Raw genomic sequence first — 17,626 nt, forward strand, 5'->3', positions numbered from 1 at the left:
ACAAGATACGGACCACGGAGCACGTGCCCCCGCACCCCCACCCTTGAGAGGCCCCCTGCATACATACAACAGGAAGCGTAGGGGTCGACAAACACACTGCAACCGATCACATGGACATTGATAACCTATCTAGCTCGTTGGTGGTTTGAGTATGGGTGATAGGGAGGGAGGACCGACCTGGACATTGGCGTGCCCCATCTTTTCGACGCACATGCCACTCCATTGGCATCGGATTACGGTGCATCACAACCTTACGGTGGATATGGATATGGATCATCATCATATGGGCGATTTAGTGGGGTAGGGGACTATGACTACGATCCCAGTCCCAGGGACATCTTGGATCATCTTTTATAGATAACATCTTTGCATACCCTAGCGGACCTAGCTACCAACCTCACGACCATACATGCGCCAATGCCATCGCCTCTGCGCCGCGCCAACATCATATCACAGTGGATCATCTTCTTTACTGATGGATCGATTGGTAACCCTAGTTTATATCCTAGGATAGGTTACCTACAGTATGTTGATGATTCCATTTACGTGACACTTGTGGATGACTACACTCGTTTCTTCTCCTATTCTATACCGTGGTCCACATATGTACTTCAAACAGAGAGCAATGGACGTCGACTCTAGCGAGGCATGAGTGGGATTGATCCAGGGAGGCACAGCAACTACTATTAGCAGTTTAGCACTTGTAATTTGTAACTTAAGTTGTGATTTCATTAATCTATGTGTATTTAACTATTTATACATTAGGGTCGACGACCGTATGTCAATCAAGGGTGCAAGCCCAAAACACCAATTTGAATTCACATTTTTACAATTTTATGGTTTAAATGTGTTTATTAAGCTTAAATAAGGCTGTCCATGAAGTTTCAGGCCTAGATATGGCCAAATACCCCCCGAGATGGACCCCCGAAATATTGCAGAAAAAATGCAATATTTCGGTCATATTTCGCGATATCTCGGATATTTCGGATATCTCGGTAGGCCCGAGATACCGATATATCGCGAGATATAGTACTATGGTTTCACAGGGCCCCAGAAGGGGTGGACTGGAGGCAGTCATCATAGCCTTCTGCATTTTTTGGACGAAGTGACCATCCTTAGACTCAAACTGGATTCTTCATGCTGGCAGACGAACTTCTACCATCACACCATACAACAGTTTTTTTCCTTTTTTGTAATATAAGAATTAAAATAAATAAATAAATAAATAAAGATGCTCTCTGACTATTTTTTACTTCTAAAACACTTCTACTGTATTTATTTATTACACTACGTCATATTTGTTACAGATATATTAATTTGATTCACATGTCCAGATGTCAAAATGAATCAAAATAACCAAGGCTAGGATTCATGTGTTTTATTAGAGTATATATGCTTGTTTCTCATATTTAAAATACAAAATGCTATGGAAGGCTAGCAAACACTAGGTAAAGTTTGCCTCAAAAAGTAGGAAGGGAAGGCCTGGATGTCAGCTACACAACCGCGGCACCGCCTACACTACCAACTACTTCATCAACTAGGCTCACAAAGGTGTTTAGACAACATTCATCACAAACCTAAAATGACCTTAGGAGAAGTGGTGAGGAAAGACATGCATAGCTTAGGCCTTGTATCAAGTATGACATCGAATACAGCTAATAGGAGGGCAAGGATCCATGTAGCCAACCCCATTTAGTTGGGAAAAGGCTGAGTTGTTGTTGTTATACTGGTCGTTAACGGTATTTTAGTCAATAAGGATTCATTTTCTGTGGGATAACCACAATACCATTAATGACCAGTATCAAATTCCAAAATTAAAAAAGAGAATCCAATTACTCCCAAGGGTGCCATTGCAACTTCTATTTAAGAAGTAATCCAAAATAAACAATAAGGGCCATTATCCAGTGCATGTCCCGCCTATGCAGGGTCCTGGAAGGGGTGAGTTTGGAGTCAGTCCTAACCTTTGCCATTTTTGCACAAAGTGGCCGCCCTCAAGACTAAAAGTCGAGCGTTTGCCCTGGCAGCCCAAACCTTTTACAATTGCTTTAAGCAATGGCCCCTGATGCAATCCAGGGTCCGGAAACCCCAATTTGTAATATATCGAACTGTTAAAAAATTATTTATCCACCCGTGTCCCCCTTTGGATAGTCCGCCGTGTTAGAGCTCCTGTATGATATACATATTGTTTCCTCCCTTTCCTACAAGGTCGGCCTTTTAGAGGAAGCGGTTCCAACATGGTATTAAAGCAGGCAGGGGTCACGGTATCGAATCCCCCTGGGAGCGGGAAGGTGTTGAATTATTTTATCCACCCGTGTCCCCCTTTGGATAGTCTGCCGTGTTAGAGCTCCTGTATGATATACATATTGTTTCCTCCCTTTCCTACAAGGTCGGCCTTTTAGAGGAAGCGGTTCCAACATGGTATTAAAGCAGGCAGGGGTCACGGTATCGAATCCCCCTGGGAGCGGGCAGGTGTTAAAAAATTATTTATCCACCCGTGTCCCCCTTTGAAAAGTCCGCCGTGTTAGAGCTCCTGTATGATATACATATTGTTTCCTCCCTTTCCTACAAGGTCGGCCTTTTAGAGGAAGCGGTTCCAACATGGTATTAAAGCAGGCAGGGGTCACGGTATCAAATCCCCCTGGGAGCGGAAAGGTGTTGAATTATTTTATCCACCCGTGTCCCCCTTTGGATAGTCTGCCGTGTTAGAGCTCCTGTATGATATACATATTGTTTCCTCCCTTTCCTACAAGGTCGGCCTTTTAGAGGAAGCGGTTTCTACATTTTTTTTTTTTTTTTTTTGAAATTGTAAAATACTTGAATTAATTAATTGATAGGTAAGCCCCTCTATTTATAATAGAGGGGAAATTACAAATAGACTAAACTAGGCGACGTGGGACTAAAACCCACATTGCCGACTGTACCTAATAACATAAAATAAACTAACCCCAAAAGGACCAGAATACGCCCACAGTATTCTGGATTACATATTCCAACATTCCCCCTCAAGCTGGATTATACAAATAAGTAAAGAAAGAACATTCAGCTTGAACTAAAGAAAAAAGAACTCCAAATAATGCTAACACTCCCCCTCAAGTTGGCGCATACAAGGTACTAATGCCCAACTTGAACATAATGGGGAAAAAAAACTAAGGTGAAGCAAAATCCAGCTTGACATATGAATGCAGCTCCCAAATAAACCTTCAAGAACTTGAAAAAATAGATCTTAAAAAACTGGGACAGACATGTTCAGCAAACTGGGACTGGAATGTCTTCTAAAAAAGGCAGCTTTTAACGATCTTCAATAGCTATCCAGTGATGAATCTCAGATTGTCATAGTGACTTAAAATCTTGAAGTGAAATAACTAGAGCAGCAAGTAGCGAAAACAAACCGAATCAGCAATGAAAAAACGTATCAACCCAATCGAAAGTCCTCAAATAGGCAACAACCAAATATCTTCAATATTTCAATACTTCGATCTCCCCCTTACGGCAAACTCAACCCAATAACAAAGTAGATACCCATTGGCAATGGTGAAAACTCTAATCTTCTATGCTTTGCACCAAGTGTTCCTGCAAGTTCTGCTTCTACAATGTCTACAGGTGTACTGTACATAATCCCCCCCTCACGTGTAGTACACGTGGACATAACAGAGATAATGTAAAAGATAGGGCAAAAACATAATATTTCAGAATTTTCTAAAAGTGTTATGGGTAATTAAAAAAAGGAAGGAATGGCAAAATTGTAATTTACCAGAAGGTTCCAAAGGTGGTATGGGTAAATATCAAAGGTATGAGATATGTAGGGAAAAAATCATTTATTCACCCGTGTCCCCCTTTGGATAGTCTACCGTGTTAAAAGCTCTTGTATGATATACATATTGTTTCCTCTCTTTCCTACAAGGTCAGCCTTTTAGAGGAAGCGGTTTCGACATGGTATCAAAGCAGGTAGGGGTCACGGTATCGAATCCCCCTGAGAGCGGGCAGGTGTTAAAAAATCATTTATTCACCCGTGTCCCCCTTTGGATAGTCTACTGTGTTAAAAGCTCCTGTATGATATACATATTGTTTCCTCTCTTTCCTACAAGGTCAGCCTTTTAGAGGAAGCGGTTTCGACAAATAATTTTTTAACAGGAACAGTCCAGACCCTTAAAATAAAATAAACCAACTAGGGGACAAATTAGGAATTAAGTTCAAAAGGAGGATAATTATGGGAATTCATATAGAGAATGAATAAAACAGAATTAGAAGTTATAAATCAGGGGGCTGTAGATATTATAGGAAAGAATGGTCTTAAGTGTAAATAAGAAGACTCAACTTCTTCTTCTTCCACAGTTCCTCACAATTCTAACAGAACAGCGAAGAACCGTTGTCAATTCTGGTGAGAGCTCTCCCTCATGTGGACTCCAATCAGAACGAAATTTCAGGCTTATGGTCCTATGCTACTAACTTCTGAATCCCAACCAACCATCACCCAAATCAGCAACCAGAAATGAATTAAATTTCACTGAAATCAGACCTGGCGGAATCTATCAGACCAGGTTCGAGCTCAGGTCAAGAGCTCTCAACAGGAGGGTTTGTTGGTGACAGGAATCTAGAATTTTGGTCGCCCTAGGGTAGTGATCTAAACCCCAAAATTTCAGGCCAAGACAACTGAATGAGAGAGATTGACCAACTTCAAAGGGACTGCACTCATTGCCCAAAACAGAGTAGGAATTTGGTTTAACAAGGATGGTTATGACAGTACTATAAGAAGATTAATAATAAAGGAAGAGGGAAAACGAGGGAAGCAGACCAGAGAGTGAAAAATATGAGATAGAAGTCAAACCAGAGAAAGTAAGAGAGAGGAGAGAACACGCACAGCCGTCAGAGGTAAATCAAATTCAAACTTTAGTCACTCATCAATAGTGTCCAACGATGGACTGCACACATCTATTTAAAGGTTTGTAATCAAAAGCCTAACCTATTCAAACTCAAGCACAAAATTAAAGTTTGAATCAAATCTCCTACGACTCTATCAAAGGACTAAAAGAAAAAGGAAATAACAAGAAGAAAAAATAATTCCTAAGTTACCCAACATGTAATTGCATCAAACCCTAATCCCAAAATAAACAATACAACAGCCAAAAATCAACTACAGCCTAATAGCATGATATAAATAGCTTACTAATTCAGTAAAAGAACTAAAATCTTAATTAATGAAAGGTGAGAGCACTAAGGCATAGGTAGTTGCTGTTCTAGCCTTCTCAGCTAATTAACTGGAAAATGGTCAGCTGCTTGATCACTTACACATAGATGATGATGCCTTATTCATTTCAATTTAATCAAATTATAGAAGAAAAATATAATGTGACATGCAGAAAAGTAAAGAAAAAAAAAGAGAGAAAATTATGTAAACACACACAAATAACAACAAAGAAGAATATTCACCCAAAAAAAAAAAACAACAAAGAAGAAATGAAAAGCAGGTGGTTAGCCAGTTAAAGAATTGTTTTGCCAAAAGAATTCCAGAATATGTTCAACCAACTCCACCACATGGAAAGATATTGATACATTTGGTCAAAAAAGAGAAAGCAAAAAAAAACATTACATACGAATCAGTATAAAACCCGCCTGGCCATTATGAACTATGGACAAAGGTTATTGTTATGACAATGCACACTTAAAAGCCTCCCATGATATGGTGCTTTCTGCCACAGAGAGCGGCAGATGTAGCAGTCAATCAGAATTATATGACACCCTTCAGATTAAGTCACATTTATAGTTCATTTTTCATTGCCAGCCCCATCACCCCCTACTTGCATTGAGGGTTAGTGGTTAAAAGACTAGTTATATAATACAACGTATGATATCTGGATGTACAAGGCCATACAGTATCCAGGAGGTACAATACAAATACGATTAGGAGGAATCGCATGGATATGGGCTCAGCCATATCCAAAATACTTCAAATAAAAAATCACTTAATGCCATGATTCAATAGTTATTAAGGAAAGAGTCTCCTAATAATATTTCTGCATTGTCTTACTCGCCTATACAATTTCAAAACCCCTTCCATTTTAATATTTTTCTTGGCCACTTTACATAATTCTATCAGTTCATATATATGAGCTACTCAGTAAATTCCCATACTTACATGTCAAGTTTGCAAATGTTCAAGTAGGAATACATAAAATTGTTACCCCTTGAGGAAGTGACATCATATAGTTTCTTGAAAAGTACACACTATAGTTAGGCTTGTTCTTTGTACTTCCAAACCTTAAGTCTCCTTTTGTTTAGCAGGAAGTGTGGGGTGGGAAAGCTGGGGGTTTGGGTCCCACATGTTGGAGGGATGAATAACAGGTATTTTTAAGTGGTGGAAAAGTAACTTTGCCCGTCCCCCTAGGCATGTTTGGTTGGCATTTTCCAAAGGGGCGAGATAAAATTTCATAAGACAAATATCCCTAATGTTTTATTAAATTTCCTAAAATACCTGTATGTTTTATTAAACCTCCATCACTTCATTGTAAGTTCTTCCCTATGGTTCGCCATCGCCAGGACGGATTGTGAATAGCAAGGCTCTGAAGAAGTATTTGGAGGAGAAGATCTTCCCTTAGAGGAACCCCTAGAAATTTGGAGCATCAATTTAAAGAGCCATTATGAATCAAATAGAAGAAAAGATTTTCTTCAATTCTGTTTTATTTTCCCTTTTCTTCTAAGGGAGTTTATAGATTTCCAACTGACTCGAAAACTGCTTCCTGTGATTATAGTTCTGGACTATGGGGAGGATTGGAGGAAGGCCACAGTTGAGAAAGAGAGAGAGAGAAAAGAAAAGGGAGACAACCGTGCACTTCCCTCGTCTTCCCCAAATGAATCCCACAAATTTCGATGGGATTCAAAGAGAGGTAGAGTGGAGGAGACATCGTACCAATAAGAAAACCTGACATGATGACCACTTTAAAGAATGGAGGAGACCTCGCACAGTCGCACCAATTTAAAGAGCTATTATGAATCAATAGAAGACAAGATTTTCTTCAATTCTCTCCCCCCCCCCCCTTTTCTTCTAAGGGAGTTTATAGATTTCCACCAGACTAGGAAACCATTTCCTGTTATTCTAGTTCGCAACTTGGGGGGAGGGGGATTGGAGGAACGTCACAGTTGAGAGAGAGAGAAGAGAAAAGGGAGATAACCGTGTACTTTCCCTCATCTTCCCCAAATGAATCCCACCGATTTCAATTGGATTCTGAGAGAGGTAGAGTGGAGGATACATTGCACCGATAGGAAAACCTGACATTATGACCCCTTTCCCACCCCGGACGTCCAAACATCGTTATTTTACCACATTCATGGGAGAGTGTCAAGTATTCCTACACAATTCATTCGCACAGCACCAAAACCCCGACAAACAAACGGGGCCTAAGAAAATTTCGTTAATAAACAAAAAAAGATATTAAAAAATTTTCCACCAAAGATTATTGGTTATTAGAGGATCTACCATTGTAGATTACTCAACTCAACTCTCCCTACCACTTTTAGTCAGCCACACGAACTCTCTACCCAATTCCAGCACATGGCCTTCCGTGGATAAGATTGAATCATTGATACATTATATAAAGAACAGAAACAAATCTAAGAGATACACAATTTTGGGAGCAGAAAAAGTTTAAGAAAAACAATAAAATAAGTTCAAAATTGCAAGGTGTTCTCTTCCATTGGATTAGGCACGGGTGCACCAAGGAAGGAGTACATATGCACAATTGTTAGAATATATGGGTGACTTCGCAATCTAATGGAGGAAGACCAATATTTTAAAATCTTTATGAGAAATATAAGCATGCCCACTAAGCCAGGAATTCTGTACCCCACTAATCTGCACTACATTGAAAATGAGTGCAAGGTTGTGGGCATGGTTGCTTGCATGGCCCTGTGCATGGTTGCGGGCGAGGCCTAGGCGGCAAATAAAGGAGAATACTGAAACTGGGGGAAAAAATCGACAGTGTATCCCAAAAAAAAGACTATATATTAACCAAAATGAGCAAGAAAATCAGAAAAATAACAAACTGGACAGATTTTTATAGAAAAAAAAAATGACAATAACAAAATAAATTGAAAGTGACATACCTGTCGCTAGTCCTGAAAATAGCTCCAGCATTCTCAAGCAGAATCTTCAGCAGCTCCAAAGCCACAATCTTCCCACGCATCAATTGTGGATCATTCAAGGCCTCCTTCGGAGGTGTTTTCATCGAGAGCTTACAAAGTGCTCTGAAAACCAAGAATGCATCCCTCCTTAGCTTATTCCCAATCTGAACTTCCAAGTCATCATCTCTCTCAGTCTCTCCATCGGCCAATTCCCCTTTCCTCCCTTCCAGGGCAGTCTTGTACATACTGATCTCCCAATACTTGGCATCTAGCATGTCTTTATCTGTGGAATCAAGTAAATCAGCTGGATTTGTGGTTTCAACTGTTGTAGTCTCGAATGCGTCATCATGCCCACCCAGCCCAGTCTTCCCCGTTGGGGTCGGATTCAAGACCACATCAATGTCTTGCATGATCTTGGTAATGAACCCCTGCACAAACTGTGTCATGCTTCCATCTGTGTCAGACTTCTCCACAGGCTCCATCAGCTCCGCAACCACAATTGGCTGAACAGGAACAGTCGACGAATCAGCCTCCATTCTCCGAAACACAATCACCAGCATCTGTATTAAAGAAGCCTTGGCAGTAGTCTGGTTAACGACATTCTTGCTCCCCAAGTAGATATCATAGCAAGTCCTAACGATCTGCAACAAGCAATCCCCATGGATCCGCAATGAGATCGAAGTAACAGATGAAAGCAGTGCCTTCAGTACCAGGAGCTCAACCGCATCATCACCCAACTCGTGGCACTTACAAACAGCTTCCATCATACGAGCAAGAAGCTTGGCTTCAGAGCCTCCGGAAGGGTCCGCCTCACCACGAATATAGCCATGAGCAATTAGTTTCTGGATGCAATCAACAGCCGGTTCAGCAACCTTAAGAAATCCAGATCCAGAAGCGGCAATCAAAGGGCTGAGAATCAATTCAGACTCCGCCAGAGAAAATTCAACGGTGCCGCCATCTTGTAACGGACCGGGCACTGAACTGTCTTCGTTGGGAGAAGTTGGAGACTTGTCAGGCGAAGCTAATCTGTCGATTACGGATCTGCATTCGTGAACGAGCTTGGAGTGTTTTCTCCATGAACCGCTCTTGATGATCTTCTCGAGAGCCGGTGTAATTACCTGACTCAAACGGGAATCGGCTTCCGAAGAAGCCATTCCCGACCTAGCCTAGCAGGGGTATCAGATCCAACGAACGATAATTAGGGTTTATCAGTTTCAGAAGAGGGAGCTAAGTCCCTGGTTCGTCAATGGCGAGAGTTTAATTAGCAATTCAGCAGAGAAACGCTGGTTGCTTAATTTCTCTTCCCTGACCTTTTCGGAGAAGGAATGGAGCAGAGGAGATGGCGGGGGACTTTCAGACACCGTGTTTTCGACCTTCCAAACAAAATCTCCACATTTTTACTACATGTTCAAGGTTCTATTCAATCTAAAAGACTGAAATACCCTTCTACTTTCAAGTTATTAAAATCGGAATATTCAGTTCAGAACTTCAGATAATTTCAGATTGCCGTACCTTGAAATGAATTGCGGGAGTCAGAGGGACGGTGAAATGGTAAACATGTAGGGGTATTTTGGGTATTGAATAAATAATTTTCTTCCTTAATATTCTTCCGTTTTTTTTTTTTTTTGGTAAGTTTTAATATTCTTCCGTTAAAAGCTTGAAGAGCGGAGTCGTTGACTGTCATGTCCCAGGCACACCTGAGCAATTGAACTGACCGTCTTCCATCTTTTCGGCCCGTTTGACCCAGGGCCCATCAGCCTGGCCCGACCAGATCTCATCTATGATCGAAGAACCATACGGGCAGTGCCATTTACGTAAGGACAAAATACTCTAGGATTTCCAGCCCAATTACTGGTGGGTACATGAGCTTATGGGTTGTCTTCTTGGGCATGAGATGGGCCTTGTCGTAAAGTTTAAGCCCGTTTCGAGCGTACTTAGGGGCGTCAATTGGTTTGGTTCCTTAATGGTTCCAGTCCTAAGGGGTCAAGACCCGAACCGGACCAATAAGCTAATCGGTTTTAAATTTAAGATTCAGGACCATTAACTAATGGGTGGTCCGATTCCGGTTCCTATTCCTAATAGGTTCCAAGCAGTCCAAATTAATAAAAAACAAAAAATTCTAACACATGCTTCATATATTAATAATATTATAATAAAACACAAATTTCTTTTTTTTTTTTTTGCAGTAATAAAACACTAATTTCAATCAAATGAGATATGCTTCATTTTTTTTTCTCAAATCACACTTAGCTTATATTACCTCTTGTTTTGTATTAATTAATAATTAGGAACCCCACCACCCTCATAAGTTAGGATTATATTAAGGTATGTTCTTAAATTAGCATTCCCAAATTGACTTTTAAATTTATAGCCAAAAATTTGGTAAAATAGTATATGAGACAAGTGATACCAGCCAAAATTGAAAGACTACAAAAATAAAGGGTTTGACATTAGCGACCTTCAGTCTTACGAATTATATATTATATAGAGTTAGGATGTGATTAGTTCCAGTTCCAACGGTTCTCAAATGGTAGATCCGAAACCGGACCCATAACTTATTGGTAGATCCAGAACCGGACCAATAACCTATTGGATGGGTCGGTTTCGGTTCCTAATGGGCCAATCCCGATGCGGTTTCCGGTTCTGATCCAAAATTGACACCCTTAAGCATACCCATTTATAATTTGTACAAATTTAGTTTGATCTTGGGCTTAACCAACCAAGGGATGCCAACCCAACCCTTTAATTTGTACAAATTATAAATAAGGACAATTTTCCTCAAGCTACGGTGAAGGAAGGATTTCTTCATCAAAGGCCAAAATAGTGAGGGGTAATTTTAACCTCCAATTGTTACTAATTATGAGGAGAATAATAATAACCCAAGTTTCTTGGGTGTTTTGTTCACCGTGAGTGAAAAAAAACTTTTTCCATAATATAACATTCACAGAATATAGCAAATTATAGATTGGTCAAGGAGAAACATTTTGATCGATATAGGAAATTTCTATCACATTACAAAACATTTGCATTGATAGGCAAATATTTGCTTATCTTTTTCCTGATTTAAAGTGTATTTGTTTATAAAGAAGCAAAAATGTTTCTTATAGATTTGTTCTTGGTCTATATTGTTAGACTTTTCTTTTTTATTGATTGTTTTGTTTGTTTTGATTGGGATCTTCTCTTTGGTTAGCATGGTTGACTGTTGTAATGTTCTTTCTTCTTCTTTTAGTATATTTTTTCATTGATAGAAAAAAGCAAAAAAAAATACTCAAATTAATAAATAAATAATTTTTAGCTGAAGGGACAGCTAAACTTCGATTAACAAAGGTTTCTCGATGCTTTCACCAGCTATTTCACCTAATATTCTTGTGCCCATTTTCCTTTTAGAGTGAGACATCCCACAGATGGTTCTCTTTAGGCTATGTTTGTTTCATTGTAATTATAAATATTTTATCTAAATATTATTTTTGAATGACTTTTTTTGGCATTTCGTCTACCCCATTCGTCTTTATCAAAAAAAAAATCTATCTCATTTACCCCCCCAAATAAAGGGGAAAATTATATTTTGGGAGAAAGAACGCTACCTAGGTGCATGTGGTGTGCTACCCTACGCCCAAACACAAGAACGTACGAAATGATTGGCGTGCCTCCATGGAAAGGCAAAAATTCCTAAGGGTGAGGTAATCATTCTGCACGTCCCTGTGTCTAGGCACAGGATAGCACACCGCACGCACCCAAGTAGCATTCTCTTTTCCTGAAAATTTTCTTTCTTTACCATTGTACATGGAAATAGAAATAGCCTTGATAAAATCTGATTTGGGGTTGACTAGAAAAATATAACAATATTTAATAATTAAATCTAATATTACTGCAAATATGATTAGTTCATTAAAAGAACATAATTTAATAATAAAGGGCATATCCAATGCACGAGGCTCCCGCCACTGCAGGTCTGGGGAGGGTCATAATATACACAGCCTTATATAACTTAATAATTATTTTATATTAATTTTTATATTTAATGTTGTTTCATATTTTATTTTTTATTTTTAGAGACAATTCGGTTGTACATCAAATTCTATCTACAGCCTTCCCCCATCTGTTTCTAAATCAAATTTCTAGCTTTAGGTATACCAATTTATGCTACTGCCATTGAACTTATCTACCATTGCCATGTGGTAAATTGGAGGTTACAAATTCAGACGGCAAATAGCCATATCATCTATCTACGTGGCAATACCATTTTAAACGGGTGTGTAGGAACTATTATTTCAAAAATTAAAAGCAATAGAAGAGAAAGAAGAAAGGCAAAAGTTTTCCTTATTAACCAACAAGAGTGGGAAGAATCCCATTCCCACTAGTAATGTGACCATACGATTGTCACATAAATAAACTCCCGCCCTCTATTGACAAATTCAAAAATACCCTTCCCCATGGTCATTTGATAGTTCCGATGCCCATGAACAAGGGATTTTTCCTTCACCATGGATGGAGGAAAACTCGGTCCAAGAAGAAATAACATAAGGGAAGGGGAGAGTAGTGGGGGGAGGCTAAGATGGACTGGGCCCTGGTTCATATTTTTTCAACATGGACTCTTGTCAGCCCAACCCATTACCCTATACAGAAAATAAACATAACTATAATTACATATTTTTTGAAGGATAATTAGACCTATCAATCAGTTTTGAAATTAAAATTTCTAGTCTTACTCTTTAGAAAAGTATTATATAACAATAAAAAAGGATAAATTACAGTAAACCCCTTGAGGTTTGGCCTAAATATAGTGCAATCCCCTGTGTTTTTAAATTATACACCCTGACCCCTGAGTTTAGGTTAGTTGTTACAGTCAGCCCCACTCCATTAGAGCATTCCCATTAGCTGCTGATGTGTTGGTCATCGATGCTTTAATATGATAAATATGCCCCTAATGGGGTGTGAGTTTACCATTTTGCCCATAAGGCATCCCTAACTTTACACCCCTTCCCCTGCTACTCAAATTAGTCACCGGTTTAGGGTTCTGGCGATCTGGCTCAAGCCATCTTCAACTCCTTTCTTTGCTACTCGAAGACATGATAAGGAAGATGCATTTTAGGGTTCTCAAGATGGTGATCTCCTGAGGCCATCCCATGTCAACATGGCCAATATGGCTCTGACTCCAATCTATATCTATGATTGGAGATCCTTGTTGTTCTTAGGGATTTAGGGTTTGTCACTTTCTTGGTTTTAAGAACCATCCAATGAGGGCAGATATGCTTGTATAATTGACTAGATCATCATGTCTTCTCTCTCTTATGTTTTTTGTTTTTTTTTTTGTGCTGAAAATCATGTCTTCTTTGGACTTTTGCAGATTCGAACCCTTTGCAAGAGAAACCTGCTTTAACGCTTCCAGGTTAAACTAGAATAGCTTGTGCAAAAACCTAGGTTACTCAATTTGATGGGTTGCTAGAAGCCTTTGGTGATAAGTTTCATAAATCCAGAAACTAACCAGAATTGCAGTAAAGGATCAGATTCCAATAGATTTAAGATATCAAAAGATCAACGATTTTGATATGGTCAAAAGGCTAGTCAAGTCGTCTAATTGGAGAAGAGAACATGATATTAAAACTTGGGACCAATCTGATTATGGTCTAATCTAAAAATTTGGGAGAATACTGTTGGAGATCGGATTCCAGATTAGGGTTTTCAGAACATTAAATGACATCAGATTTATAGAGAACAAAACTGATAGGTCTTCTTAGGGTCTCTGTCCCTCTTATAGGTGTCTAAATAAGGCCATTCTAGCCCTTAATGTACCATTTGGCCATCAATCACACAGAGACAGAGCCTAAATTTAGGTTTGCTGGACATTTAGGGTTGGTTAATGGCGATAAGGGAGAGGCGAGAGAGAAAAAAAAAAATTGAAATATAACAGAGAAGAGAAGAGAGGGAGAAGAGAGTGGTACTTGAGATGAGGGAGAGACGAGAGAGATAATGGCAAGTGGAGAAAGGCATATTTGTGCGGTGGAATTGCGAGTCATGCGACTTCGGAGAAGATAGCAGCAGCTTCGGCTGTGGGGAAGAAAGCAATGGTAAAGAAGGTAAAGAGTGTTTGAATAGGTTTTTGGTAATAAATGTTAGAAGGGCAAAGTTGACATTTTATATATTATTATTATTTATTAACATCGTCCACTTAAAGGTGTCGGATGTATAATTTAGAAACACTGGGGGTTATATTGTATTTAGCCCAAAACCTCAGGGAGTTGCAATGTAATTTACCCTAAAAAAGTTGTAATTCTTTCTTCTACCAAAAAAAAATTTATAATTCTTTCTGAATAACCTTATTTGATGTACATAAAATCTCATCTCTTATAGAATTCAATCACAAGGCCCACTCAAAAAGGTAAGGAGAAATATAAATATAATCCCTGGATACCTTGTTGACACTCGGATCAAATTAAAGGCTAAATATTAGGTTGCCTTTGGGAATTAAACAAGCCATCAAGGCCTATTAAAGTCAACTATTCATACATAGGATTCTCAATGACATCTATCAATTTTTAATTATGAAATGTTAAAATAATGGTAGCTTCTATCTAAGCAAATAAAAAATATTCTTCTACCTTTAGATTCTCACTGTTGCATCTTGCAACTCACAGAGGAATGGAAAGAAAATTGTCCAATTAACTAAAGGCCAAATTAAAAAAAAAAAAAAACCTCATAAATGGTGGGTAGGAAATACTCATAAATTTTTTTACAAATATATCATCTAGATTTAGATATACATGTCTCAGGGTTGGCAGCAAAACAAACCCCTTATAGATCTCAACCATTGCAGCTCCAATGCCTCCATCTAATTGTACCAAAAATCAAAATATACATATAGAAAAAGAAAAAGAAGAGAGTAAATAAAGGGGGAAAATGGAGGATCTGACCGAAAATTAAAATAAAAATCATTTCTCAGACCTCAACAAGAGCTCTGCAAATTCGGTAATTTGGAGCAACCCAACAAGGCCTTAGCATTCATCTCTCTCTCAAACCTCCAAATATAATTCAGACCAACGAGAAGCTCAGTGATGGCGGCCTCTGTCTTGGCCTGGTTTGCAAAGTACAGTGTTTGAAGAAGAAGAACATTTGCCTTTGGTATCAAATTCTGCTTCTCAAAGCTACGTTCACTCTGCCATATAATCATATTATGAGCCAAAGGTGATAACCAACCCAAAATCCTACTCATGGCATCTCTCCACTCGGCGGCAAGCACTGGATCACTCGCAGAGAATCCAACACCTCTCAATCTAGCCCTCAGTGAAACTCTAATACTAGAAGGCAACATGGCATAGAGATCATCCCTCGCATCAATACCAACCAATTGTGGTGATCTAATCATCTTCTCTGTCACAATAATCAAATTAGAATAGTGTAGAGCAAGGGCTGCTGCTCCTAAGGTACTTGGTGGTGGCTTTAGTATCTTTGAATTCGACTCCAAGAATTCAAATTTACATGTAGTAGTAGTAGTAGTAGTAGTAGTAGTTTCAGATGGGTGAACCGTGGCTGATAAGGAGAGGTTATAGCGAGGTGGACAAGGGCCATGGATTGCTGGTCCAACGCTGAACACAAGCTTAATTCTTTCTAGAACAGTGAACACTGACCTTGCAAGCAATAACGTGACAGTGTCAAAGCTTCTTTCCCAAAGAGAGTTCTCTTTGAGGTACTTCACTTCTTGTTTATGCCAAAACAGCTTTTGTTGGAGATCAACAATCTTCTTCTCTTTGAGTAATTTCTTCAAACAGTGCTCGAGTTCCGAAACCTCGTTCATCTCTTTATGGAGAGTCATGGTTAGAGTGACGTAACGATTCATTTGCTTTAGCTTGGATTCCATCTCCTTCCAACTCAACACCCAACCGTTGGGATCGAGGCCTGTGTTAGCGAAATCTTCGAATAAGCTACCGAAACACTGGAGACCCGAATCTTCGCTGCAACTTTTGCTGAGCCTTGACACGGATTTGGCTACAAGCCTTAAGTTCTCAACCATCTCTGCACAGGCAAGAGCTAAGAGGAAAGAATCTTCGTTGGATACTATCCTGCGAACTCCTTCGAGAGATATGGATTCATGGCGAAGACGAATGATGCTCTTGTCGGACAGGGATTGCCAAAGATGGATGAGCTTCGACATGAGCCCAGCGATCTCGAAGGCTAAAACGCCGAGGTTAGATTTCTTGGAAATCTTATTGGATTTAATTGTTTCGAGACCATCTGAGATCAGCTTCTTTACCTTAATCAGCCATGTTTCAAGAGCCATGGATTTGAACAAACTGATGAAGGTGAGATGAATTGGTGTTACTGGTATATGTTTTTATCAAGAAAGGGAAAGAAGAGAGAGTGTTGGGGTGATGGGTTTGATGTAAGGGTGAAAAAGGTATGGAGAAGATAGAAGAGAAATAATTGGAGAGTAGAGTTGCAGAGATAAGAATAAAAGGGATGAGTTTGAAGATGCAGGCATAAGCTCGTGCGATGTTGATAAAGGCCTTTACAAATAGTCTAACACACTAGGAGAGAGAGAGAGAGAGGATCTTTTTCTCCATTTCTCTTTATTTTTGTTGATCTTTTATTCTATTGGTTAGTTGGTTTTTTTTTTTGTATTCACATAAATTGGCATTAGAATCATTAGGAAAGCACGTGTGTTCCACCATAAAGTAATGTAATTGATCCAACGCACGTGTGCCTCTGAATCTCTCTCCCCCTCTTTACCAATTCCTTGGGGCCCTTTGGACCAACTTTTGACCTATCCAATCCTTTTTTCTTATATTTTTTTTTTTGAAAAAATGGGAAATTATGAGGTCTTTGCCTTAATCGGAATCATTATCTCCTCCAATTCATTGCCAGTTCCAATTCCTCCAACTCTTCACATAGGAGTGGAAATGATCACCCTACCCCCTGCTCGAACATACTACCCAAGGTGGGATAGGGTGTTCATTTTCGCTCCTATGTGAAGAATTGGAGGGAATTAGAGCGAACAGCAAATTGGAGGGGATACTTATTCTCAAGTGAAGAGACAACTTCCTAGGCCACCATATCTAATCTTTGATTAAATTGGGCAAGGATAGTTTTCATTAAAGATGCAATTTTGGTTCGGTCTTATCGGTTCAACCCACTCTGAGTTTAATCAGGGCTTGGATTGAGATACTTTGACCGTGAAAGTGGGTTAGGATTGAGAATTTCTATGGATGATGAAGAAAAAACCTTTTAAGCCATTGCATCTAACTCTTGATTAAATTGAAAAAAAAAAATATCATTATCCAAGAATCTAATCATAGAGTCATATCATGGAGTCCGGATCTGCTCTCCTTATAGAGACGGTGGGGATAGATCTGAACCTTCCATGGGACATGGATCCCACAACCCATGGAGGGTTGGGATCCATCCCCATTGCTCCCCATGTGGGTAGTTGATCGGTGGTTGAAGAGACTTTCTCTCCATTCAAGGCAACGAAAAACTTTTCTTCAATTATGAATAATAAGAATTTATAAACTTCAAG

At 39.3% G+C, this 17,626-nt stretch overlaps 2 protein-coding genes across 2 annotated transcripts in view; both read right to left on the minus strand.

Moving 5' to 3' along the window:
• LOC122666302 (brefeldin A-inhibited guanine nucleotide-exchange protein 2-like) overlaps nucleotides 1–9,431 on the minus strand; it is a 46,149-nt gene extending 36,718 nt beyond the window's left edge. Inside the window, exon 1 of the mRNA XM_043862531.1 lies at nucleotides 8,098–9,431. Within this exon, the coding sequence (XP_043718466.1) occupies nucleotides 8,098–9,269 (1,172 nt within the window). The 5' untranslated portion in view covers nucleotides 9,270–9,431. The remainder of the gene's footprint in view (nucleotides 1–8,097) is intronic.
• A 5,603-nt stretch (nucleotides 9,432–15,034) lies between these two features.
• On the minus strand, nucleotides 15,035–16,437 carry LOC122661409 (protein PSK SIMULATOR 1-like). The gene has a single exon (XM_043856794.1). The coding sequence runs from the start codon at nucleotides 16,388–16,390 to the stop codon at nucleotides 15,059–15,061; it is 1,332 nt and encodes a 443-aa protein (XP_043712729.1). The 5' UTR covers nucleotides 16,391–16,437; the 3' UTR covers nucleotides 15,035–15,058.
• Between the last annotated feature and the right edge of the window lie 1,189 nt (nucleotides 16,438–17,626).

Source organism: Telopea speciosissima, chromosome 1 (genome assembly GCF_018873765.1).
Source record: "Telopea speciosissima isolate NSW1024214 ecotype Mountain lineage chromosome 1, Tspe_v1, whole genome shotgun sequence".
Classification (NCBI taxonomy): domain Eukaryota; kingdom Viridiplantae; phylum Streptophyta; class Magnoliopsida; order Proteales; family Proteaceae; genus Telopea; species Telopea speciosissima.